This window comes from Bombina bombina, chromosome 3 (assembly GCF_027579735.1).
Source record: "Bombina bombina isolate aBomBom1 chromosome 3, aBomBom1.pri, whole genome shotgun sequence".
NCBI classification, from domain to species: domain Eukaryota; kingdom Metazoa; phylum Chordata; class Amphibia; order Anura; family Bombinatoridae; genus Bombina; species Bombina bombina.
Genome location: NC_069501.1, coordinates 475,552,487 through 475,571,768, shown reverse-complemented (window position 1 = coordinate 475,571,768; position 19,282 = coordinate 475,552,487). Strand labels below are relative to the sequence as shown.

Genomic DNA, 19,282 nt, shown 5'->3' with positions numbered 1-19,282 from the left:
TGCTCTATCTGAATAATGAAGTTTCATTTTGACTTGAGTGTCCCTTTAAAGGGACACTGAACCCAAATTTTTTCTTATGTAATTCAGAAAGAGCATGCAATTTTAAGCAACTTTCTAATTTACTCCAATTATCAATTTTTCTTCGTTCTCTTGTTATCATTATTTGAAAAAGAAGGCATCTAAGCTTTTTTTTGGTTTCAGTACTCTGGACAGCACTTTTTTATTGGTGGATGAATTTATCCACCAATCAGCAAGGACAACCCAGGTTGTTCACCAAAAATGGGCCGGCATCTAAACTTACATTCTTGCATTTCAAATAAAGATACCAAGAGAATGAAGAAAATTTGATAATAGGAGTAAAATAGAAAGTTGCTTAAAATTTCATGCTCAATCTGAATCACGAAAGAAAAATGTTGGGTACAGTGTCCCTTTAACTGGAAGCTTCTAAGTTTTTAACCAATTTTTATATCAGTATCTGTGCATATTATTCTTTATAGTAGTGTCTATTACATGCAGTTATATGAAAATCGGTGTATACTGTCCCTTTAAAGGGATACTAAACCTAATTTTTTTCTTTCATGATTCAGATAGAGCATGCAATTTTAGGCAACTTTCTAATTTACTCCTATTATCAAATTTTATTTATTCTCTTGCTATCTTTATTTGAAAAAGCAGGAATCTACACTAAGGAGCTGGCCCATTTTTGATTCAGCATCCTGGATAGTGCTTGCTTATTGGTGGGTACATTTAGCCACCAATCAGCAAGCACAACCCAGGTGCTGAACCAAAAATGGGTGGGCCCCTAAGCTTACATTCTTGCTTTTCAAATAAAGATAGCAAGACAACAAAGAACAATTGATAATAGGAGTAAACTAGAAAGTCGTTAGAAATTGCATGCTCTATCTGAATCAAGAAAGAGAAAATTGGGTTTAGTATCCCTTTAATAATTATGAGGATTTAGAGATTGAAAATTTATTGTATTTACTGATTCAATTATTTATAAATTTTTTACAGAACCTGTAATATAGTCACCTGTAACTGTCTTTATAGTTTGGTTAGAGGTGGAAAGTTACCAGCACACTATACACTATATTTATGGATATTCTTACCCGTGAGTTCCTCCAATTTAACTTCAGCCTCAAATTCCAGTGTGATCCTAGTAACTTCCTTACTCTGAGCAGAACGAGAACGACGACCTCTGACTTTCCATGAAGAGTCACATCTTAGGTTGACATAAGTCATTTGGCAGTCAGAACAAGGGGAATTACTACCTGAAAAAGAAAACATTTGTGAGACAAACAAAAATTAAAGAAAAGGCAAAATATGGAAAATAAGAAAAACAGATTAAGAAAATAAATATAAAATAAAGAAATTGAGAGGGAGCACCTTTATATTGTATTGACTAATTTACCCATTTTTAACATCCTTCTTCACCAACCATTTCTTTTTACCCAGTTTTAAAACCCTCTATTAGTGTAAGACCCACATTTATCCTTCTTTCTTACTTCCAAGTTTTATATTATCTTCCCCCTTCATTCTTCCTCGTGCTCTTAGGTTGCATTTGGAGTCCTTGAGTTTGAAGGATGCTCTCTGCTTGACAGGGGGCGCCAAAGTCTCTAAAGAGAAGAAAAGAGGAAGACTAAGACCGTACGGGTAATGGACGGAAATAAGGCAACATATTTTGCTCTCAAATTCTCAAGGTCTATACTGTAATTTAAAACCTTATAATAGACCCACAGCAAAATTATTTAAATACATTGGGGCCTATTTACTAAAGTGCGAGCGGACAATGTAGCGTATCATGTCCACCGCACATCGATAAATTTATCATTGCACAAGCAGTTCTGTTGAACTGCTTGTGCAATGCCGCCCCCTGCAGATTCGTGGCCAATTGGCCTCTAGCAGGGGGTGTCAGTCAGCCTGATTGTATAGGATCGGGCGGATTGAAGACCGCAGCCTCAGAGGCAGCGGACAAGTTATGGAGCAGTGGTCTTCAGACCGCTGCTTCCTAACTACTGTTTCCGGCGCGGAAACAGGGGCATCAAGCTCCATTCGGAGCTTGAGCCCCATTGTGTGTGGAACATAGGAAATTATAGGGGAGGGGGGTATAGGTGTAGAATAGGACAATGAGCTAAGAATATATGTATATATATATATATATATATATATATATATATATATATATATATATATATAAAACCATACTGCTGCCATTTTGTACCTATGAAACCATTAATCATGGATAGAACAAAGGATGGGGGCAGAAGTTAAAGTCATCAAGGCTATCATGTGCCCTTCAGGACACCAGTTTATTTACAAATAATATTATAGTTTGAGTCATACAGGTGAATATTTGGTGAATTACAGGATATAGTATTTTGTTACCAATGCAGTGCTGGCTGCTATTGCTTGTTTGTTTTGAGGTGGTCCCGGGTCTGAGTCCTAGATTTCCACAACTTAACATGTAGCTACTGTCCGATTCTGCAAATTAAAAAAGAGAGATATGTGAAAGTTGTAAATATGTTGTTGGAAGTATGTTCAAAGAGACCTGTGGAGAAATGGGTAGGGGGTGAAGATTTCTAATCCAATTGTAAATGTAAACAACTGGTAGTAACAACAATAACCATTATAAATGGAGATTTATGCTGTTTCTACCAGTTGTAAAGATTACAACAAGATTCATACACACCACATGCTATTTTAGAAATATTTTCAAAAATACTCTCTACAAATTTTAGTCTTTTGCTTTTTGATTATTCGGATGGTCTTCCAGGCTTTTGCAAAGCAAATAAAAAGGTTTTGACCAGATGTAATTTGTGCCAATTACTTAACTTGGGTCTTTGAGGCTGACTTACCAAATGGTGGGCTGACATGATTCGTTGTAGCGAATCATGTCCTCCCGGCATCGCTAAATGCCGACAGCATACGCTGTCGGCATTTAACATTGCACAAGCATTTCTGGTGAAATGCTTGTGTAATGCCGCCCGCAGCCCATTTGCAGCCAATTGGCCACTAGCAGGGGGTGTAAATCATCCCGATCGGATCGGGATGATTGCAGTCTGTCTACTAAAAGGTGTCGGATAAGTTGAGCAGCGGTCTTAACTTCTTAACTGCTTCTTAACTTCTTATGTTTCTTAACTTATGTTTCCAGCTCGCCGGGTAGAAAGCAGCATTCTGCTGCTAAATAAATCTACCTCATTTACTTAGATTCAGATAGGAGAAGTTTAAGACAAGGCTTCAGCCAAAATCATAGCGCAATTTTTAAATTTATAGACATAAAGTTAGCCCCTGTACACAGCGGAGCATAGGGGGACAGGGCCTTTAACCCCTGGGAGGAGACAGGCCCCTACGTAGGAGAAGGCCCCTAAGGGGTGGAGAAGAGATAAAGGGTAAATAAGGCAGGGCAGGCTCAACAAGTTATAGAGCCAAAAAATAATAATGGCAGCATTTTACCCTCCCTCCCATTTGTTTGCAAAGTTTAATTGTCACAGCATTTGGCAGGTGCTAGTCCCTTCACGTCAGTAACTGGACTACGGCCATAAGTGGTTGGGTTAACCTCCCCTCGGGGTGGGAGAGCAGGTTAATTAGCTCCTTGGGCATAGGGTCCCTTTGAGCTTTGGGTGGAAAAGGCCACAGACTTATCTAAGTCCAGTTGATCCTAGAATACGGCCTGGTCAAGGGAAAATGAAGAATAAAAGATGTAAGATTGGGGCTAGTTAATAAAGTCTATATATGGTTCTGAAGAGTTGTATTTATTTATGTGTTTTAAACATTTATTTAATAAAAGGCTGTATCCAGAATATTACTACAAAGAGCAAGTGCCATTGTATTAATTTATGGGGTAAAGTGTGTAAGGTAGAATTTTATGTATAAGGAGACGAGAATTTGACGACTCGGGGGTCAAGTCTAAAAGTTTAGGTTTAATGTAAGGTTCCTAAATAAACACATGCACATGTGTTTTTCAATACAAACTCATCTCTTAACTTTTAAATTATATTTTTGGATGACTTTTATTTAAGACTATAATTTGATTTTTGTCTTATAGTGGTATTGGAATTTAGAATTGAGCGAGCCCATTCAATGTAACTGTTATGGTCATTTTGAAAGTTAAAATGATCTGAGATAGCATATTTCAATTTGGGCTCATTGGTCAAGTTACAGATTTTAGGAATGTGTCTTATGTTATGTATAATTTCAGGGGCCTGTTCAGGCAAAGACCATGTGATATCTAACTTGTATGGTTCCTAAACATGGAAGTTTTTACACCAAATATGTTTTCTTTTTACAAGACTAAGATTATTGTTTTCAACAATAAAAATCATATTCAGAAATTTTAGAATGAGATCTAACTGATGGGTCAAAAACTATTTTGATGCATAGTACAACCATAAACAAGTCTAGGAAAATAATTTCCACCGGGACCTACATTTATTAATACATTTACCTTTGTGTCATAAATATAAGTGTTTAAAGGGACAGTCTAGTATAAATTAAACTTTCATTATTCAGATAGGACTTTTAATTTAATTAACTTTCCAATTTACTTTTATCATCAAATTTGCTTTTTTCTCTTGGTATTCTTAGTTTAAACTAAACATAGGTAGGCTCATATGCTAATTTCTAAGCCTTTGAGGGCTGCCTCTTATCACATGCTTTTTAAATCTCTTTTCAACACAAAGAGACAGAAAGTACACGTGGGCCATATAGATAACACTGTGTTTAGGCACAGAAAGTTATTTAAGATTTAGCACAAAACAATGCTAACATTAAGTCAATAGATAATAAACAGTCACAGTCATGTGATCAGGGGGCTGGAAGAAGGTTCCTAGATACAAGGTCATCACAGAGGTAAAAAGTGTATTAATATAACTGTGTTGGTTATGCAAAACTGGGGAATGGGTAATAAAGGGATTATCTATCTTTTAAAACAATAACAGTTCTATGGTAGACTGTCCCTTTAATTCTCTATCTCAGTGTTCTCATGGAGTTCTAACAGACCAGATTCAAATGCATTTACCTGCTTGAATGCATTTGAGACGTTTACAACAATTTGAACTACTGAACAGATCAGGAGGGACATCTTACATTGGTCCTATTAGGGTTCCTTTAGGACTGTCGCCGAGAAACAATGTATGAGATGCCATTAAATGAAAAATAAAAATGCTACATAAATTATCAGGAGACAAAGCACCTGGTTCAAATTCTTCTCAAGATAATCTTCTTAATAATCATGGATCAGAATACACATGAAATGTCCTAAAGCTAAAAATAAAACCACAACTCATATGCATGTTGTCAAGGTTCCTGGTTCACTACAGTCAAGACTTTATGAATTGTTTGATCATATATATATATATATATATATATTTTTAAATCTTGGGAGATTAAAATGTAAAAAAATCAATGATAACGGTAGAGTTTAAGATCTTGCGCAATGGAAATTTTAAATATAAACTCTATGCTTTTCCCACAAAACGTTGTTGTTAAATGAGGAACTCTTTGTGTGTTGTGTAGTTTGCATGCTGCATGTTGGTAATTACTGAAACCATGAATTTCCTTGTTCTTTCATATCTGAATGAGCATTAATCACAGTCTTTGACAATACTATTTATATTATTTCTAGCTATATATTTATCTTTCTCTAATTGTAGTTCCAAAGATAATAAAGGTGAAGGCATAAAAAATATAAAGATGGGTTACCTGGCAGGAACAAAGCTTTAGTGATGCAGCTGAGTGAGCAGGTTTCCTTCTTCCCATTACGACTGCACATAAGAGAGGCACGAGGGGTATTGATAACAGGAGGACACTTCATCAAATCTGGGGGAAGAAGTTATATTCAGTGTTTGCCTTTTTTTGCTGTTCTCTTTATTGTTTGTATTAGGTTGACTGCCGTGCTGCTCCTGTTCATATTATCGCCTAAATTACATGTGAAGCGCAAAAAACATAATTCATAATTTATGCTTACCTGATAAATTTATTTCTCTTGTAGTGTATTCAGTCCACGGGTCATCCATTACTTATGGGATTATATCTCCTTCCCAACAGGAAGTTGCAAGAGGATCACCCAAGCAGAGCTGCTATATAGCTCCTCCCCTCACATGTCATATCCAGTCATTCGACCGAAACAAGACAAGAAAGGAGAAACCATAGGGTGCAGTGGTGACTGGAGTTTTAATTAAAATTTTAAATCTGCCTTAAAAGACAGGGCGGGCCGTGGACTGAATACACTACAAGAGAAATAAATTTATCAGGTAAGCATAAATTATGTTTTCTCTTGTTAAGTGTATTCAGTCCACGGGTCATCCATTACTTATGGGATACCAATACCAAAGCTAAAGTACACGGATGATGGGAGGGACAAGGCAGGAACTTAAACGGAAGGAACCACTGCCTGTAGAACCTTTCTCCCAAAAACAGCCTCCGAAGAAGCAAAAGTGTCAAATTTGTAAAATTTTGAAAAAGTGTGAAGTGAAGACCAAGTTGCAGCCTTGCAAATCTGTTCAACAGAGGCCTCATTCTTAAAGGCCCAGGTGGAAGCCACAGCTCTAGTGGAATGAGCTGTAATTCTTTCAGGGGGCTGCTGTCCAGCAGTCTCATAGGCTAAACGTATTATGCTACGAAGCCAAAAGGAGAGAGAGGTTGCCGAAGCTTTTTGACCTCTCCTCTGTCCAGAGTACACGGCAAACAAAGAAGAAGTTTGACGAAAATCTTTAGTTGCCTGTAAATAGAACTTCAGGGCACGGACTACGTCCAGATTATGCAAAAGTCGTTCCTTCTTTGAAGAAGGATTAGGACATAATGATGGAACAACAATCTCCTGATTGATATTCCTGTTAGAAACTACCTTAGGTAAAAACCCAGGTTTAGTACGTAGAACTACCTTGTCTGAATGGAAAATCAGATAAGGAGAATCACAATGTAAGGCCGATAACTCAGAGACTCTTCGAGCCGAGGAAATAGCCATCAAAAACAGAACTTTCCAAGATAAAAGCTTAATATCAATGGAATGAAGGGGTTCAAACGGGACCCCTTGAAGAACTTTAAGAACCAAGTTTAAGCTCCACGGAGGAGCAACAGTCTTAAACACCGGCTTAATCCTAGCCAAAGCCTGACAAAAAGCCTGGACGTCTGGAACTTCTGCCAGACGTTTGTGTAAGAGAACAGACAGAGCAGAAATCTGTCCTTTTAACGAACTAGTAGATAAACCCTTTTCTAAACCTTCTTGTAGAAAAGACAATATCCTAGGAATCCTAACCTTACTCCATGAGTAACCCTTGGATTCGCACCAATATAAATATTTACGCCATATCTTATGGTAAATTTTCCTGGTAACAGGCTTCCGTGCCTGTATTAAGGTATCAATAACTGACTCCGAGAAGCCACGCTTTGATAGAATCAAGCGTTCAATCTCCATGCAGTCAGCCTCAGAGAAATTAGATTTGGATGTTTGAAAGGACCTTGTATTTGAAGGCCCTGCCTCAGAGGTAGGAACCACGGTGGACAGGACGACATGTCCACTAGGTCTGCATACCAGGTCCTGCGTGGCCACGCAGGTGCTATCAGAATCACCGATGCTCTCTCCTGTTTGATCTTGGCAATCAGTCGAGGGAGCATCGGAAATGGTGGAAACACATAAGCCATGTTGAAGACCCAAGGGGCTGTAAGAGCATCTATCAGCGCCGCTCCCGGGTCCCTGGACCTGGATCCGTAACAAGGAAGCTTGGCATTCTGGCGAGACGCCATGAGATCCAGATCTGGTTTGCCCCAACGATGAATCAGTTGAGCGAAGACCTCCGGATGAAGTTCCCACTCCCCCGGATGAAAGGTCTGGCGACTTAGAAAATCCGCCTCCCAGTTCTCCACGCCTGGGATGTAGATCGCTGACAGGTGGCAAGAGTGAGACTCTGCCCAGCGAATTATCTTTGAGACTTCCAACATCGCTAGGGAACTCCTGGTTCCCCCTTGATGGTTGATGTAAGCCACAGTCGTGATGTTGTCCGACTGAAATCTGATGAACCTCAGGGTTGCTAACTGAGGCCAAGCTAGAAGAGCATTGAGTATTGCTCTCAACTCCAGAATATTTATTGGGAGGAGTTTCTCCTCCTGAGTCCATAATCCCTGAGCCTTCAGGGAGTTCCAGACTGCGCCCCAACCTAGAAGGCTGGCATCTGTTGTTACAACCGTCCAATCTGGCCTGCGAAACGTCATACCCTTGGACAGATGGACCCGAGAAAGCCACCAGAGAAGAGAATCTCTGGTCTCTTGGTCCAGATTTAGCAGAGGGGACAAATCTGAGTAATCCCCATTCCACTGACTTAGCATGCATAATTGCAGCGGTCTGAGATGCAGGCGCGCAAATGGCACTATGTCCATTGCCGCTACCATTAAGCCGATTACTTCCATGCACTGAGCCACTGATGGGCGTGGAATGGAATGAAGGACACGGCAAGCATTTAGAAGCTTTGATAACCTGGACTCCGTCAGGTAAATTTTCATCTCTACAGAATCTATAAGAGTCCCTAGAAAGGAGACTCTTGTGAGTGGTGATAGAGAACTCTCTTCCACGTTCACTTTCCACCCATGCGACCTCAGAAATGCCAGAACTATCTCTGTATGAGACTTGGCCATTTGAAAGCTTGACGCCTGTATCAGGATGTCGTCTAGATACGGAGCCACCGCTATGCCTCGCGGTCTTAGAACCGCCAGAAGTGAGCCCAGAACCTTTGTAAAGATTCTCGGGGCCGTAGCCAACCCGAAGGGAAGAGCTACAAACTGGTAATGCCTGTCTAGAAAGGCAAATCTTAGGTACCGATAATGATCTTTGTGAATCGGTATATGAAGGTAGGCATCCTTTATGTCTACCGTGGTCATGTATTGACCCTCTTGGATCATGGGTAGGATGGTTCGAATAGTTTCCATTTTGAATGATGGAACTCTTAGGAATTTGTTTAAGATTTTTAGGTCCAAGATTGGTCTGAAGGTTCCCTCTTTCTTGGGAACCACAAACAGATTTGAGTAAAACCCTTCCCCTTGTTCCGTCCGCGGAACTGGGTGGATCACCCCCATTACTAAGAGGTCTTGCACACAGCGTAGAAATGCCTCTTTCTTTATTTGGTTTGCTGATAACCTTGAAAGATGAAATCTCCCTTGTGGGGGAGATGCTTTGAAGTCCAGAAGGTATCCCTGAGATATGATCTCCAACGCCCAGGGATCCTGGACATCTCTTGCCCAAGCCTGGGCAAAGAGAGAAGTCTGCCCCCCACTAGATCCGTTTCCGGATAGGGGGCCCTCTCTTCATGCTGTCTTAGGGGCAGAAGTAGGCTTTCTGGCCTGCTTGCCCTTGTTCCAGGGCTGGTTAGCTTTCCAGCCCTGTCTGTAACGAGCAACAGGTCCTTCCTGTTTTGTAGCGGAGGAAGTTGATGCTGCTCCTGCCTTGAAGTTCCGAAAGGCACGAAAATTAGACTGTTTGGCCTTTGATTTGGCCCTGTCCTGAGGAAGAGTATGACCCTTACCTCCAGTAATGTCAGCAATAATTTCTTTCAAGCCGGGCCCAAATAAGGTCTGCCCTTTGAAAGGAATATTAAGCAATTTAGATTTAGAAGTCACGTCAGCTGACCAGGATTTAAGCCATAGCGCTCTGCGCGCCTGGATGGCGAATCCGGAGTTCTTAGCCGTTAGTTTGGTTAAATGTACAACGGCATCAGAAACAAATGCATTAGCTAGCTTAAGTGCTTTAAGCTTGGCCATAATCTCATCCAATGGAGCTGTGCGAATGGCCTCTTCCAGAGACTCAAACCAGAATGCCGCAGCAGCAGTGACAGGCGCAATGCATGCAAGGGGCTGTAAGATAAAACCTTGTTGAACAAACATTTTCTTAAGGTAACCTTCTAATTTTGTATCCATTGGATCCGAAAAAGCACAACTATCCTCCACAGGGATAGTGGTACGTTTAGCTAAAGTAGAAACTGCTCCCTCCACCTTAGGGACCGTCTGCCATAAGTCTCGTGTGGTGGCGTCTATTGGGAACATTTTTCTAAATATCGGAGGAGGGGAAAAGGGCACACCGGGTCTATCCCACTCCTTGCTAATAATTTCTGTAAGCCTTTTAGGTATAGGAAAAACGTCAGTACACACCGGTACCGCAAAGTATCTATCCAACCTACATACTTTCTCTGGAATTGCAACCGTGTTACAATCATTCAGAGCCGCTAATACCTCCCCTAGCAATACGCGGAGGTTCTCAAGCTTAAATTTAAAATTAGAAATCTCTAAATCCGGTCTTCCTGGATCAGATCCGTCACCCACAGAATGAAGCTCTCCGTCCTCATGTTCTGCAAATTGTGACGCAGTATCAGACATGGCTCTCCCATCAGCGCGCTCTGTCCTTAACCCAGAGCTGTCGCTCTTGCCTCTTAATTCAGGCAATTTAGATAATACCTCTGTCATAACAGCAGCCATGTCTTGCAAAGTGATTTGTATGGGCCTCTCTGATGTGCTTGGCGCCACAATATCACGCGCCTCCTGAGCGGGAGGCGAAGGTACTGACACGTGAGGAGAGTTAGTCGGCATAACTTCCCCCTCGTTGTCTGGTGATAATTTCTTTACAGATATAGATTGACTTTTATTCAAAGTGACATCAATACATCTAGTACACATATTTCTGTGGGGCTCCACATTGGCCTTCAAACATAGTGAACAAACAGATTCATCTGTGTCAGACATGTTTAAACAGACTCGCAATGAGACTAGCAAGCTTGGAAAATCCTTTCAAATAAATTTACAAGCAATATAAAAAACGCTACTACGCCTTTAAGAAGCACAAAAAAATCGTCACAGTTGAAATAACAATGAACCAAATCAGTTATAGCAACCAAATTTTCACAGTAAATGTATTAAGTTAACAAAGCATTGCACCCACTAGCAAATGGATGATTAACCCCTTAATACCCAAAAACGGATAATCAATTTAACAATTAACGTTTTTATCACAGTCAAACACACTGTCACAGGTCTGCTGTGACTGATTACCTCCCTCAAAATGACTTTTGAAGACCCCTGAGCTCTCTAGAGACGTCCTGGATCAAGGAGGAAGAAGCAGGAAGACTGAAAACTGAATTTTTACTGCGCAAAAAAGCGCTAAAATAGGCCCCTCCCACTCCTATTACAACAGTGGGAAAACCTCAGTTAACCGTTTCTATGTAGAAAAAAACAACAGCCATGTGGAAAATCATGCCCCAAAAAGATTTATCACCAAAGTACCTCACAAAAAACGAATAACATGCCAGTAAACCTTTTAAACATACACTTTAAAAGTTAGGTAGTGTTATTAATAAGCCTGCTACCAGTCGCTTCTACTGCAGTTAAGGCTTATACAATACTTCAGTATTAACAGTATTTTCTTAGTCAAATTCCATTCCTTAGAAAATTACTTATTGTACATACATTCATCAGCCTGATACCAGACGCTGCTGCATTTAAGGCTGTACTTACATTACATCGGTATCAGCAGTATTTTCTTAGTCAATTCCATTCCTTAGAAAAATAATTTACTGCACATACCTTGTTTGCAGGATTCCCCACACGCTATTCCCTTTCTGAAAGTTACCCCACTCCTCAGAATGTGCGAGAACAGCCAGTGGATCTTAGTTACTTCTGCTAAGATCATAGAAAACGCAGGCAGATTCTTCTTCCAAATACTGCCTGAGAACAAACAGCACACTCCGGTGCCATTTAAAATAACAAACTTTTGATTGAAGAAATAAACTAAGTATAAAAAACACCACAGACCTCTCACAACGTCCTATCTAGTTGAGTTGCAAGAGAATGACTGGGTATGACATGTGAGGGGAGGAGCTATATAGCAGCTCTGCTTGGGTGATCCTCTTGCAACTTTCTGTTGGGAAGGAGATATAATCCCATAAGTAATGGATGACCCGTGGACTGAATACACTTAACAAGAGAAATATTAGCGCTAAATGTTCCCAAAGGACCGTGACGACCAGCGCCAGGAGGGTTAGGAGGGAGGCGAGTGGGCAGCACCTCGCTGGAGGCAGGCGGGAGTGGCTGGGACCACTACAGCAAAAAAAATGTTGACAAAGGCTGTGACGACCATCGCCGGGAGGGTTAGGAGGGGGGTGGGTGGGCAGCACATCGCTGGAGGGGGGTTGGAGGGGGAAGCAGTGGGTGTAACCGCTATGCTACAGAATTATTATTTTTTTACAGTGGGAGAGGGGATGAGGGAGAGAGGATCCGAGTGGATGGGGGGATCAGAGGGTAGAGAGGTGGGAGGGAGTTGGGCAGCTACAAACATACATGGCCTTACACATTTTGGCCCGTGCTCTGAAAAAAACAGCTCTGAAAAAAATTAAGAGACCAATGCAAAACTACTGACAACATTTCTTCGAAATTACAGATACAAATATTGTCATTTAGAGCATTTATTTGAAGAAAATGACAGCTGGTCAAAATAACAAAAAAAGTTTTATCAGATTTATCTTTGTAAAAGGACGTATGAATTAAGTCATGTACAAGGTTATCCTAGAAGAAAACTTGCTTCGTTCTGCTCTGACAATGTTTGCCAACTCTAAGGATTGTTTTTTTTTCCAGCAGGACAATGCTCCATGCCACACAGCAAGGTCAATCAAGGTGCAGATGAAAATCGACCAGATCAGGACCCTGTCATGACCAGTCCAATCTCCAGACCTGAACCACATCGAAAACCTCTGGAATGTGATCAAGAGGAAGATGGATGGTTACAAGTCATCAAACAAAGCCAAGATGCTTGAATTTGTGCACCAGGAGTGGTATTAAGTCACCCAACAACAGCAATGTGAACAATTGGCTGAGAGCATGCCAGACGCATGAAGGCTGTGAAAATCAGGGTTATTCCACCAAATATTGATTTCTGACCTCTTGCTAAGTTAAAACATTAGTATTGTGTTGTTAAAAAAAATGATTATGAGCTTGTTTTCTTTGCACTATTGGAGGACTGGAAACATTGCATATTTATTTTTGTTATTTTGACCAGTTGTAATTTTCTGCAAATAAATTCTTTCAATGACAATATTTTTATTTGGGATAAATGTTGTCAGTCATTTATAGAACAACTAGTACTAAAGCCCGTGTACACGGGCCATTTTTGCAGTACAGCAGTCCCACCCCTTGCTCTCTCCCCCTCTCTTTTGCTCTCTCCCCCCTCTCTTTTGCTCTCTCCCCCCCCTCTCTTTTGCTCTCTCTCCCCCCTCTCTTTTGCTCTCTCTCTCCCCCCTCTCTTTTGCTTTCTCTCCCCTTCTCTTTTGTGCTCTCTCCCCCTCTCCTTTGTGGTCTCTCTCCCCTCTTTTGCTCTCTCTCTCCCCTATTTGGCTCTCTCCCCCTTCTTTTGCTCTCTCTGCCCCCTCTTTTGTTCTCTCCCCCCTCTTTGGCTCTCTCTCCCCCCTCTTTGGCTCTCTCTCCCCCCTCTTTTGCTCTCTCCCCTCTTTTGCTCTCTCTCCTCTTTGGCTCTCTTTCCTCTTTGGCTCTCTTTAATCTTTTGCTCTCTTTCCTCTTTTGCTCTCTCTCTCCCCCTCTTTGGCTCTCTCTCCCCCCCTCTTTGGCTCTCTCCCCTCTTTTGCTCTCTTTCCTCTTTTGCTCTCTCCTCTTTGGCTCTCTTTCCTCTTTTGCTCTCTCTCTTCCCCCTCTTTGGCTCTCTCTCCCCCCTCTATTTGGCTCTCTCCCCCTCTCTATTTGGCTCTCTCCCCCCACTTTGGCCCTTCTCACCCCCTCTCTTGCTCCCTCTCTGGCTCTGTCTTTCAAACCCTTTGCCTCTCTGGCCACACCCCCATCGCGGCACCCCGCCCGGCCACGCCCCATCACGGCAACACCCACCCTGTCACGCCCCTTACCGCGCCCGGCCACGTCCCTCGCCGTGCCCGGCCAAGTCCCTCGCAGCGCCCAGCCACGCCCCATCGCGACGCTCCCGTCGGCCATGCCCCCTGACACTCCGCTTCAGCCTTGCTCTGAGTGCTGAGTGTCAGGATCCAAACGGCCAGGTATGTTTGTCACGTACAGTCTCTACTGCGCATGACTGCATCTGACAAACATACTTGGCCATTTATTATATAGGATACAAAAATGTTAATTTTACTCAAACACGTAGTTCTAAATAGTAAAACCAGAGAAACTTTTATTTTGTGTTTATTACACAAATAGCTAGGAAACTCACCTATGCAATCTTTGCGATTCCAGTGCAGTCTAAAACCAGGGGGACAAATGCACTCATAACTTCCTGGGGTGTTGACACAGCCGTATTTACAGCCTCCTTTGTTAATACTGCATTCATCCACGTCTGTGGAAAGATTTGTTTTCTGGTTTAGTGAACTAAATTTTCTTATAAAGTCCACTATATCTTTAACACTTAAAGTGACATTAAACCCCAAATTTTTCTTTCATTATTCAGATAGAGAATACAATTTTAAACAACATTCCAATTTACTTCTATTTTCTATTTTGCTTCATTCTTTAGATATCCTTTGTTGAAGAAATAGCAATGCACATAAGTGAGCCAATCACACGAGGCATCTATGTGCATCCACCAATCAGCAGCTACTGAGCCTAGATCTAGATATGCTTTCCAGCAAAGGATATCAAAAAAATTAAGCAAATTAGATAATAGAAGTAAATTAGAAAGTTGTTTAAAATTGCATGCTCTTTCTAAATCATAATAGAAAAAATGGGGGTTTCATGTTCCTTTAAACAGAAAGGACACTTTTGTTATTATTTCACTGTCAGTCACAAAACTTGGAAAAAATTGTCACAAACATAGTTGCTAAGAAACGTTGTAAATAAGAAAAAAAAAAAACTTTTATGCTTGAACAACATTGTCATGAACACCCATGCCCGTGATACTAGTGTCTTCCTTAGGATCAAACAGACAGAAATTGCCCAAAGGTACAAAATCAGCGAGTTTACCTCCACAGTGAGTGAGTCCATAGAGGACATAGCCTTTGTGACACAGGCATTGGAAGCTTCCAGGGGAGTTAACACAGATGTGGTCACATGTCCGATCAAAGGAGCACTCATCAATGTCTGAAAAGGATTAACTTAGAGTTAGAAGGAAGGGAATGTCATGGGATTCAAGAATAACAACTTCTATTGATTAACAGCTTTTAAATTTCACAGACTTTGTGCATTTTTTGTGTTGACTCTCTCTACAAATTAAAAGGAAACAAAATTTGAAATGTGCATGGGTTCATTTCAATTTGAAATAAAAGCAACTTTCAAATATACCCCCATTAGCAAAAATGTTTCTAGTAAAAGGTATCACTGTTTTTCTGCGGCATATGCACATATCCTGTGGGGGCCTATGCATCAGTATTCAAACACCATGTATGCTTAGAAAGCTGGTGAGGGTTTGTATTACTTCTGTGTAGAGGTAATTTGTGTCATAAAAGCCGCTGCTGACTCTCTGAGCAGGTGAGGTGTTTGAATACCGGTGCACGGAGCCTCACAGGATATGTGGATATGCCGCAAAAACACAGTAACCACTTTTACTAGAAGCACAAGTATATTGAAAAAATGCTTCTATTTCAAATTCAAATGCATCCATGCAAATGGATTTTCCTGTCCTGGTGATAGCCCAGTCCCTCATTAGAGTTATGGGAGTCATCATTCATTGAATAGTCTATCTCTATGGATAAGGTGTGCACAATAATCTATTTCCTGTTAGTTTCAAACTATTCTAACAACTTCTTTTCATGTATTTATATTGCAAATATGGATACATTTGAGGGTACGGACATTGAACTATTAAAATTTAGTTGCAGTATGTAGAGTGAACTAATTGACCGACTGCCTTGCAAAGATCTCCAACTGAGGCTCATAGCAATGAGACAAAGAGGAAGCCATAGCCCTAGTAGAGAGCTCCTTCACCTTAAAAGGTTTTTCTTCAACTCATACACCAAAATTAAATAAACAAAAAGAGTTTATCATTCTTTCAGAACCATAACAAATTCCAGATAGTACTTAAGAGCTCCAACTACATGAAATCTGTGAAGAAAAGCATCCCAATAATTATGAGTGATTAGAACAAAATGTGAGAACAATAATCTCAGTTCTGCAAAGCCTTTCCCATTGTAGATTGATTTGAACACCATGCTAGACTCAAGACTCCCAGAAACATAACTCTTACTTCCAGGAAGTTGAACGAAGACTGAGATCTCATGAGGAAACCAAATTTATCTAGGTCCTCACATGATTCCAAACTGCACCCCAGTTTGTTGGTGTTCCACACCAAGTGAGATACAGAAAATTCTAAAGTCTCTTTTCTTCACCAACTACCAACAAACGGACAACCTCATATGGTGACGGACTAACACAAGACTTAGATGAGATGGGATCTACTTGTTTATGAAAATGGTTAGCATGACTTAAGGAAATGGAAGTGTGGTAATGCATTCTTAATACCCAAGCATTTTTAGCTAAGATTCATGAAAAAAAACAACAACTGCATATCATTACTGGTGATTGCAAGAAAAACAGAAATATTTTATTATTGGTGTATTTGGGTGTTGGTAATCAGTAGACGTGTAGCAGCGAATAATTTGTTTTGGACTAATTATTTGTAACAAGTATTCTGAAAATTTAGTTTTCAGAATAATCATTTGCTGCACAATTTGGTATTCAAATTGTTTTTCAGTATTTGTTTACATTTTTCGTTAAAATAAATGTATTCCTTTGCTGCAAGTGAAAAATTTCACCGGTTGGTTTATACTTACCTCTAGTGTGCTGGGGGAGCCTTGCTAATCCCAGGCCTTCTTCACTGAGTCCAGCACTGAACTAATAAAAGACTAAGGAGTAGATTTATTATGCTGCGGATGCAGCTGTTTCCGCGCAAGCCTTCAGGCTCGCCGGAAACAAAAAAATTAAGAAGCAGTGGTCGTCTTTAACTCATAGCCAACTCAGAGGTGGCGGACAGCAATCACCCCAATCAGATACAATCGGGATGATTGATATCCCCTGCTAGCGGCCGATTGGCCACAAATGTGCAGGGGGCAGCATTACACACGCATTTCACCAGAAATGCTTGTGCAATGTTAAATGCCGACAGCGTATACCTGATAATAATAAAAATAAATTTAATAAAAAATGAAAAATGCTACTTTTTAAAAATAAATAAAAATAAAGCACACTATTACTATTTTGGGGGCCATTGGGAGACATTTATAAAATTAACCAGAGATCTGATCAATGGTTAATTTTATGAGTGCTAATTGCTACCATGAGCTTGCGGTAGCAATAACCCGCCACTTGTAATGGCTGGTTATTTATCATGTGCCCGTAAACTTTTCAATGGGTAGTAACTTAAATTTTGGAAATACTACTTTCTTTTCTGCTTCAAGTCAGATTAATTGTTTGCCAAAGCTAAAGTATTTTGCATACCACATTCATTAGTTTCAAAGGACGTTCCGTATAATGGGTTCTGGAAAACACATTTCTAAAATGCTTGAGAAATGCAACAACTTTAGTTTACCTGGTGGACATCCAAATTTATACTGGCGAATGTTCAGTTTACATTTGAACAATTGCGTTTTTCTCTCCTAAATAGAGAGAAATGCTACTGCTTGACGAACAGGAACAAAATATTTACATTACAATCAATGCCAAGTTTCTCTAAGTATTTGATTACTACCTTAAAAAGCAGGTAAATAAACTGCCAAAGCCCTCTTGGCTAAGATTGGGTTTAATACCTCCTCTAAGCAGACTCTTTGAAGAGACCAGGAGCTAAAAACAGAAGGATGAACAGTTGGTTCCTTTAGATTTGAGGGGTTACTAGAGGATCCATTACATTCCCTTTAACTTCTAGCGTCTTTAAAGGGACTTAAAACCCCAATTTTTTATCAAATGGGCGTCACTCACTTGGTATTCATTGTTCAAATAGTAGCAATGCATTATTGGGAGTTAGCTGAACACATCTGGAGAGCGAATGACAAGAGGCATCTATGTGCAGACACCAATCACCAGCTAGCTTAAAGTAGTGCATTGCTGCTACTGAGCCTTCCTAGGTATGCTTTTCAACAAATGATACCAAGATACAAAAGCAAATTGCATAATAGAAGAACTTTGGAAAGTTCTATAAAATCACATGCTCTATCTAATGCAGGGTCCTTCAAACTTTTTTTCCCAAGACCAAGTGTAATGATACCAAATACCTTTGTGACCCTATTTTATGCTTGTTCTGAAAATTTCTGAAGTAATATACAAGATAGCTGCAATTTTTGGTAAAGTAACTAAAATGTATTATAAAAGGTAATAACACACACTATCTCATAAAACACACACTCTAATACAACACACACACCATACAAACACCACACACTCTAATACAACACACAAACACCATTCTCATACAACACACACACACACCACTCTCATACAACACATACACACACACTATAATACAACACTACACACTATAATACAACACACACACCACTCTAATGCAACACACACACACATACCACACACTGTCATAAAACACACACACTACACACTGTCATACAACACACTCTCATACAACACACACCACACACACTGTCATAAAACACACACACCACACACTCTCATACAACACACACTATAATACAACAACACACACACCACTCTAATACAACACACACACCACACACACTGTCATATAACACACACACCACACACACTGTCATATAACACACACACCACACACTCTCATACAACACACACACCACACACGCACCACACAATGTCATAAAACACACACTGACACCACACACTCTCATATAATACACACCCAAGTTGTGACCCACTAAACATGATGTTGCTACCCAGGAAGTGGTGTTGACCCGTGGTTTGTAGAACCCTGATCCAAATCATGAAGGAAATGTTTTAGGTTGTACATCCCTTTACTATCCACTAAGTGCAGTGTGCCATTTTAAGTCACTGCACCCTAAATGATCGATCTTTGCCCAGGCATCCAGTGCTTGCAAAAACACTTCAGCATGTACATCAAGGCACTTACTGGAGGAGTAATTGGTGGCGGCAGATATATCTAAAAGGCAATAACATTAGTGTTGACAGTCTCCTGTTTACAATGCCACATTCACAAAGCATTTGGGCATTTTTGGACACTTATACTTCATTCACTGAAGGACTTACAGAAATCTCACAGGACTTAGGCTGGGTGAACTAAAACCTAAAGTTTCTGGTCATAGAAACGAAAGGCCGTCACTGGCTATTCTGCTTAAAGGTTGTAACATCACAGACCTGTCTG

At 40.4% G+C, this 19,282-nt stretch overlaps 1 protein-coding gene across 1 annotated transcript in view; it reads right to left on the bottom strand.

Moving 5' to 3' along the window:
• SCUBE3 (signal peptide, CUB domain and EGF like domain containing 3) overlaps window positions 1–19,282 on the bottom strand; it is a 237,351-nt gene that overhangs the window by 94,927 nt on the left and 123,142 nt on the right. The window contains exons 10-15 of the mRNA XM_053706789.1: window positions 14,947–15,063; window positions 14,201–14,323; window positions 5,701–5,817; window positions 2,386–2,481; window positions 1,506–1,616; window positions 1,110–1,271 (exon numbers count right to left, since the gene is read on the bottom strand). Of these exons, the coding sequence (XP_053562764.1) occupies window positions 1,110–1,271; window positions 1,506–1,616; window positions 2,386–2,481; window positions 5,701–5,817; window positions 14,201–14,323; window positions 14,947–15,063 (726 nt within the window). The remainder of the gene's footprint in view (window positions 1–1,109; window positions 1,272–1,505; window positions 1,617–2,385; window positions 2,482–5,700; window positions 5,818–14,200; window positions 14,324–14,946; window positions 15,064–19,282) is intronic.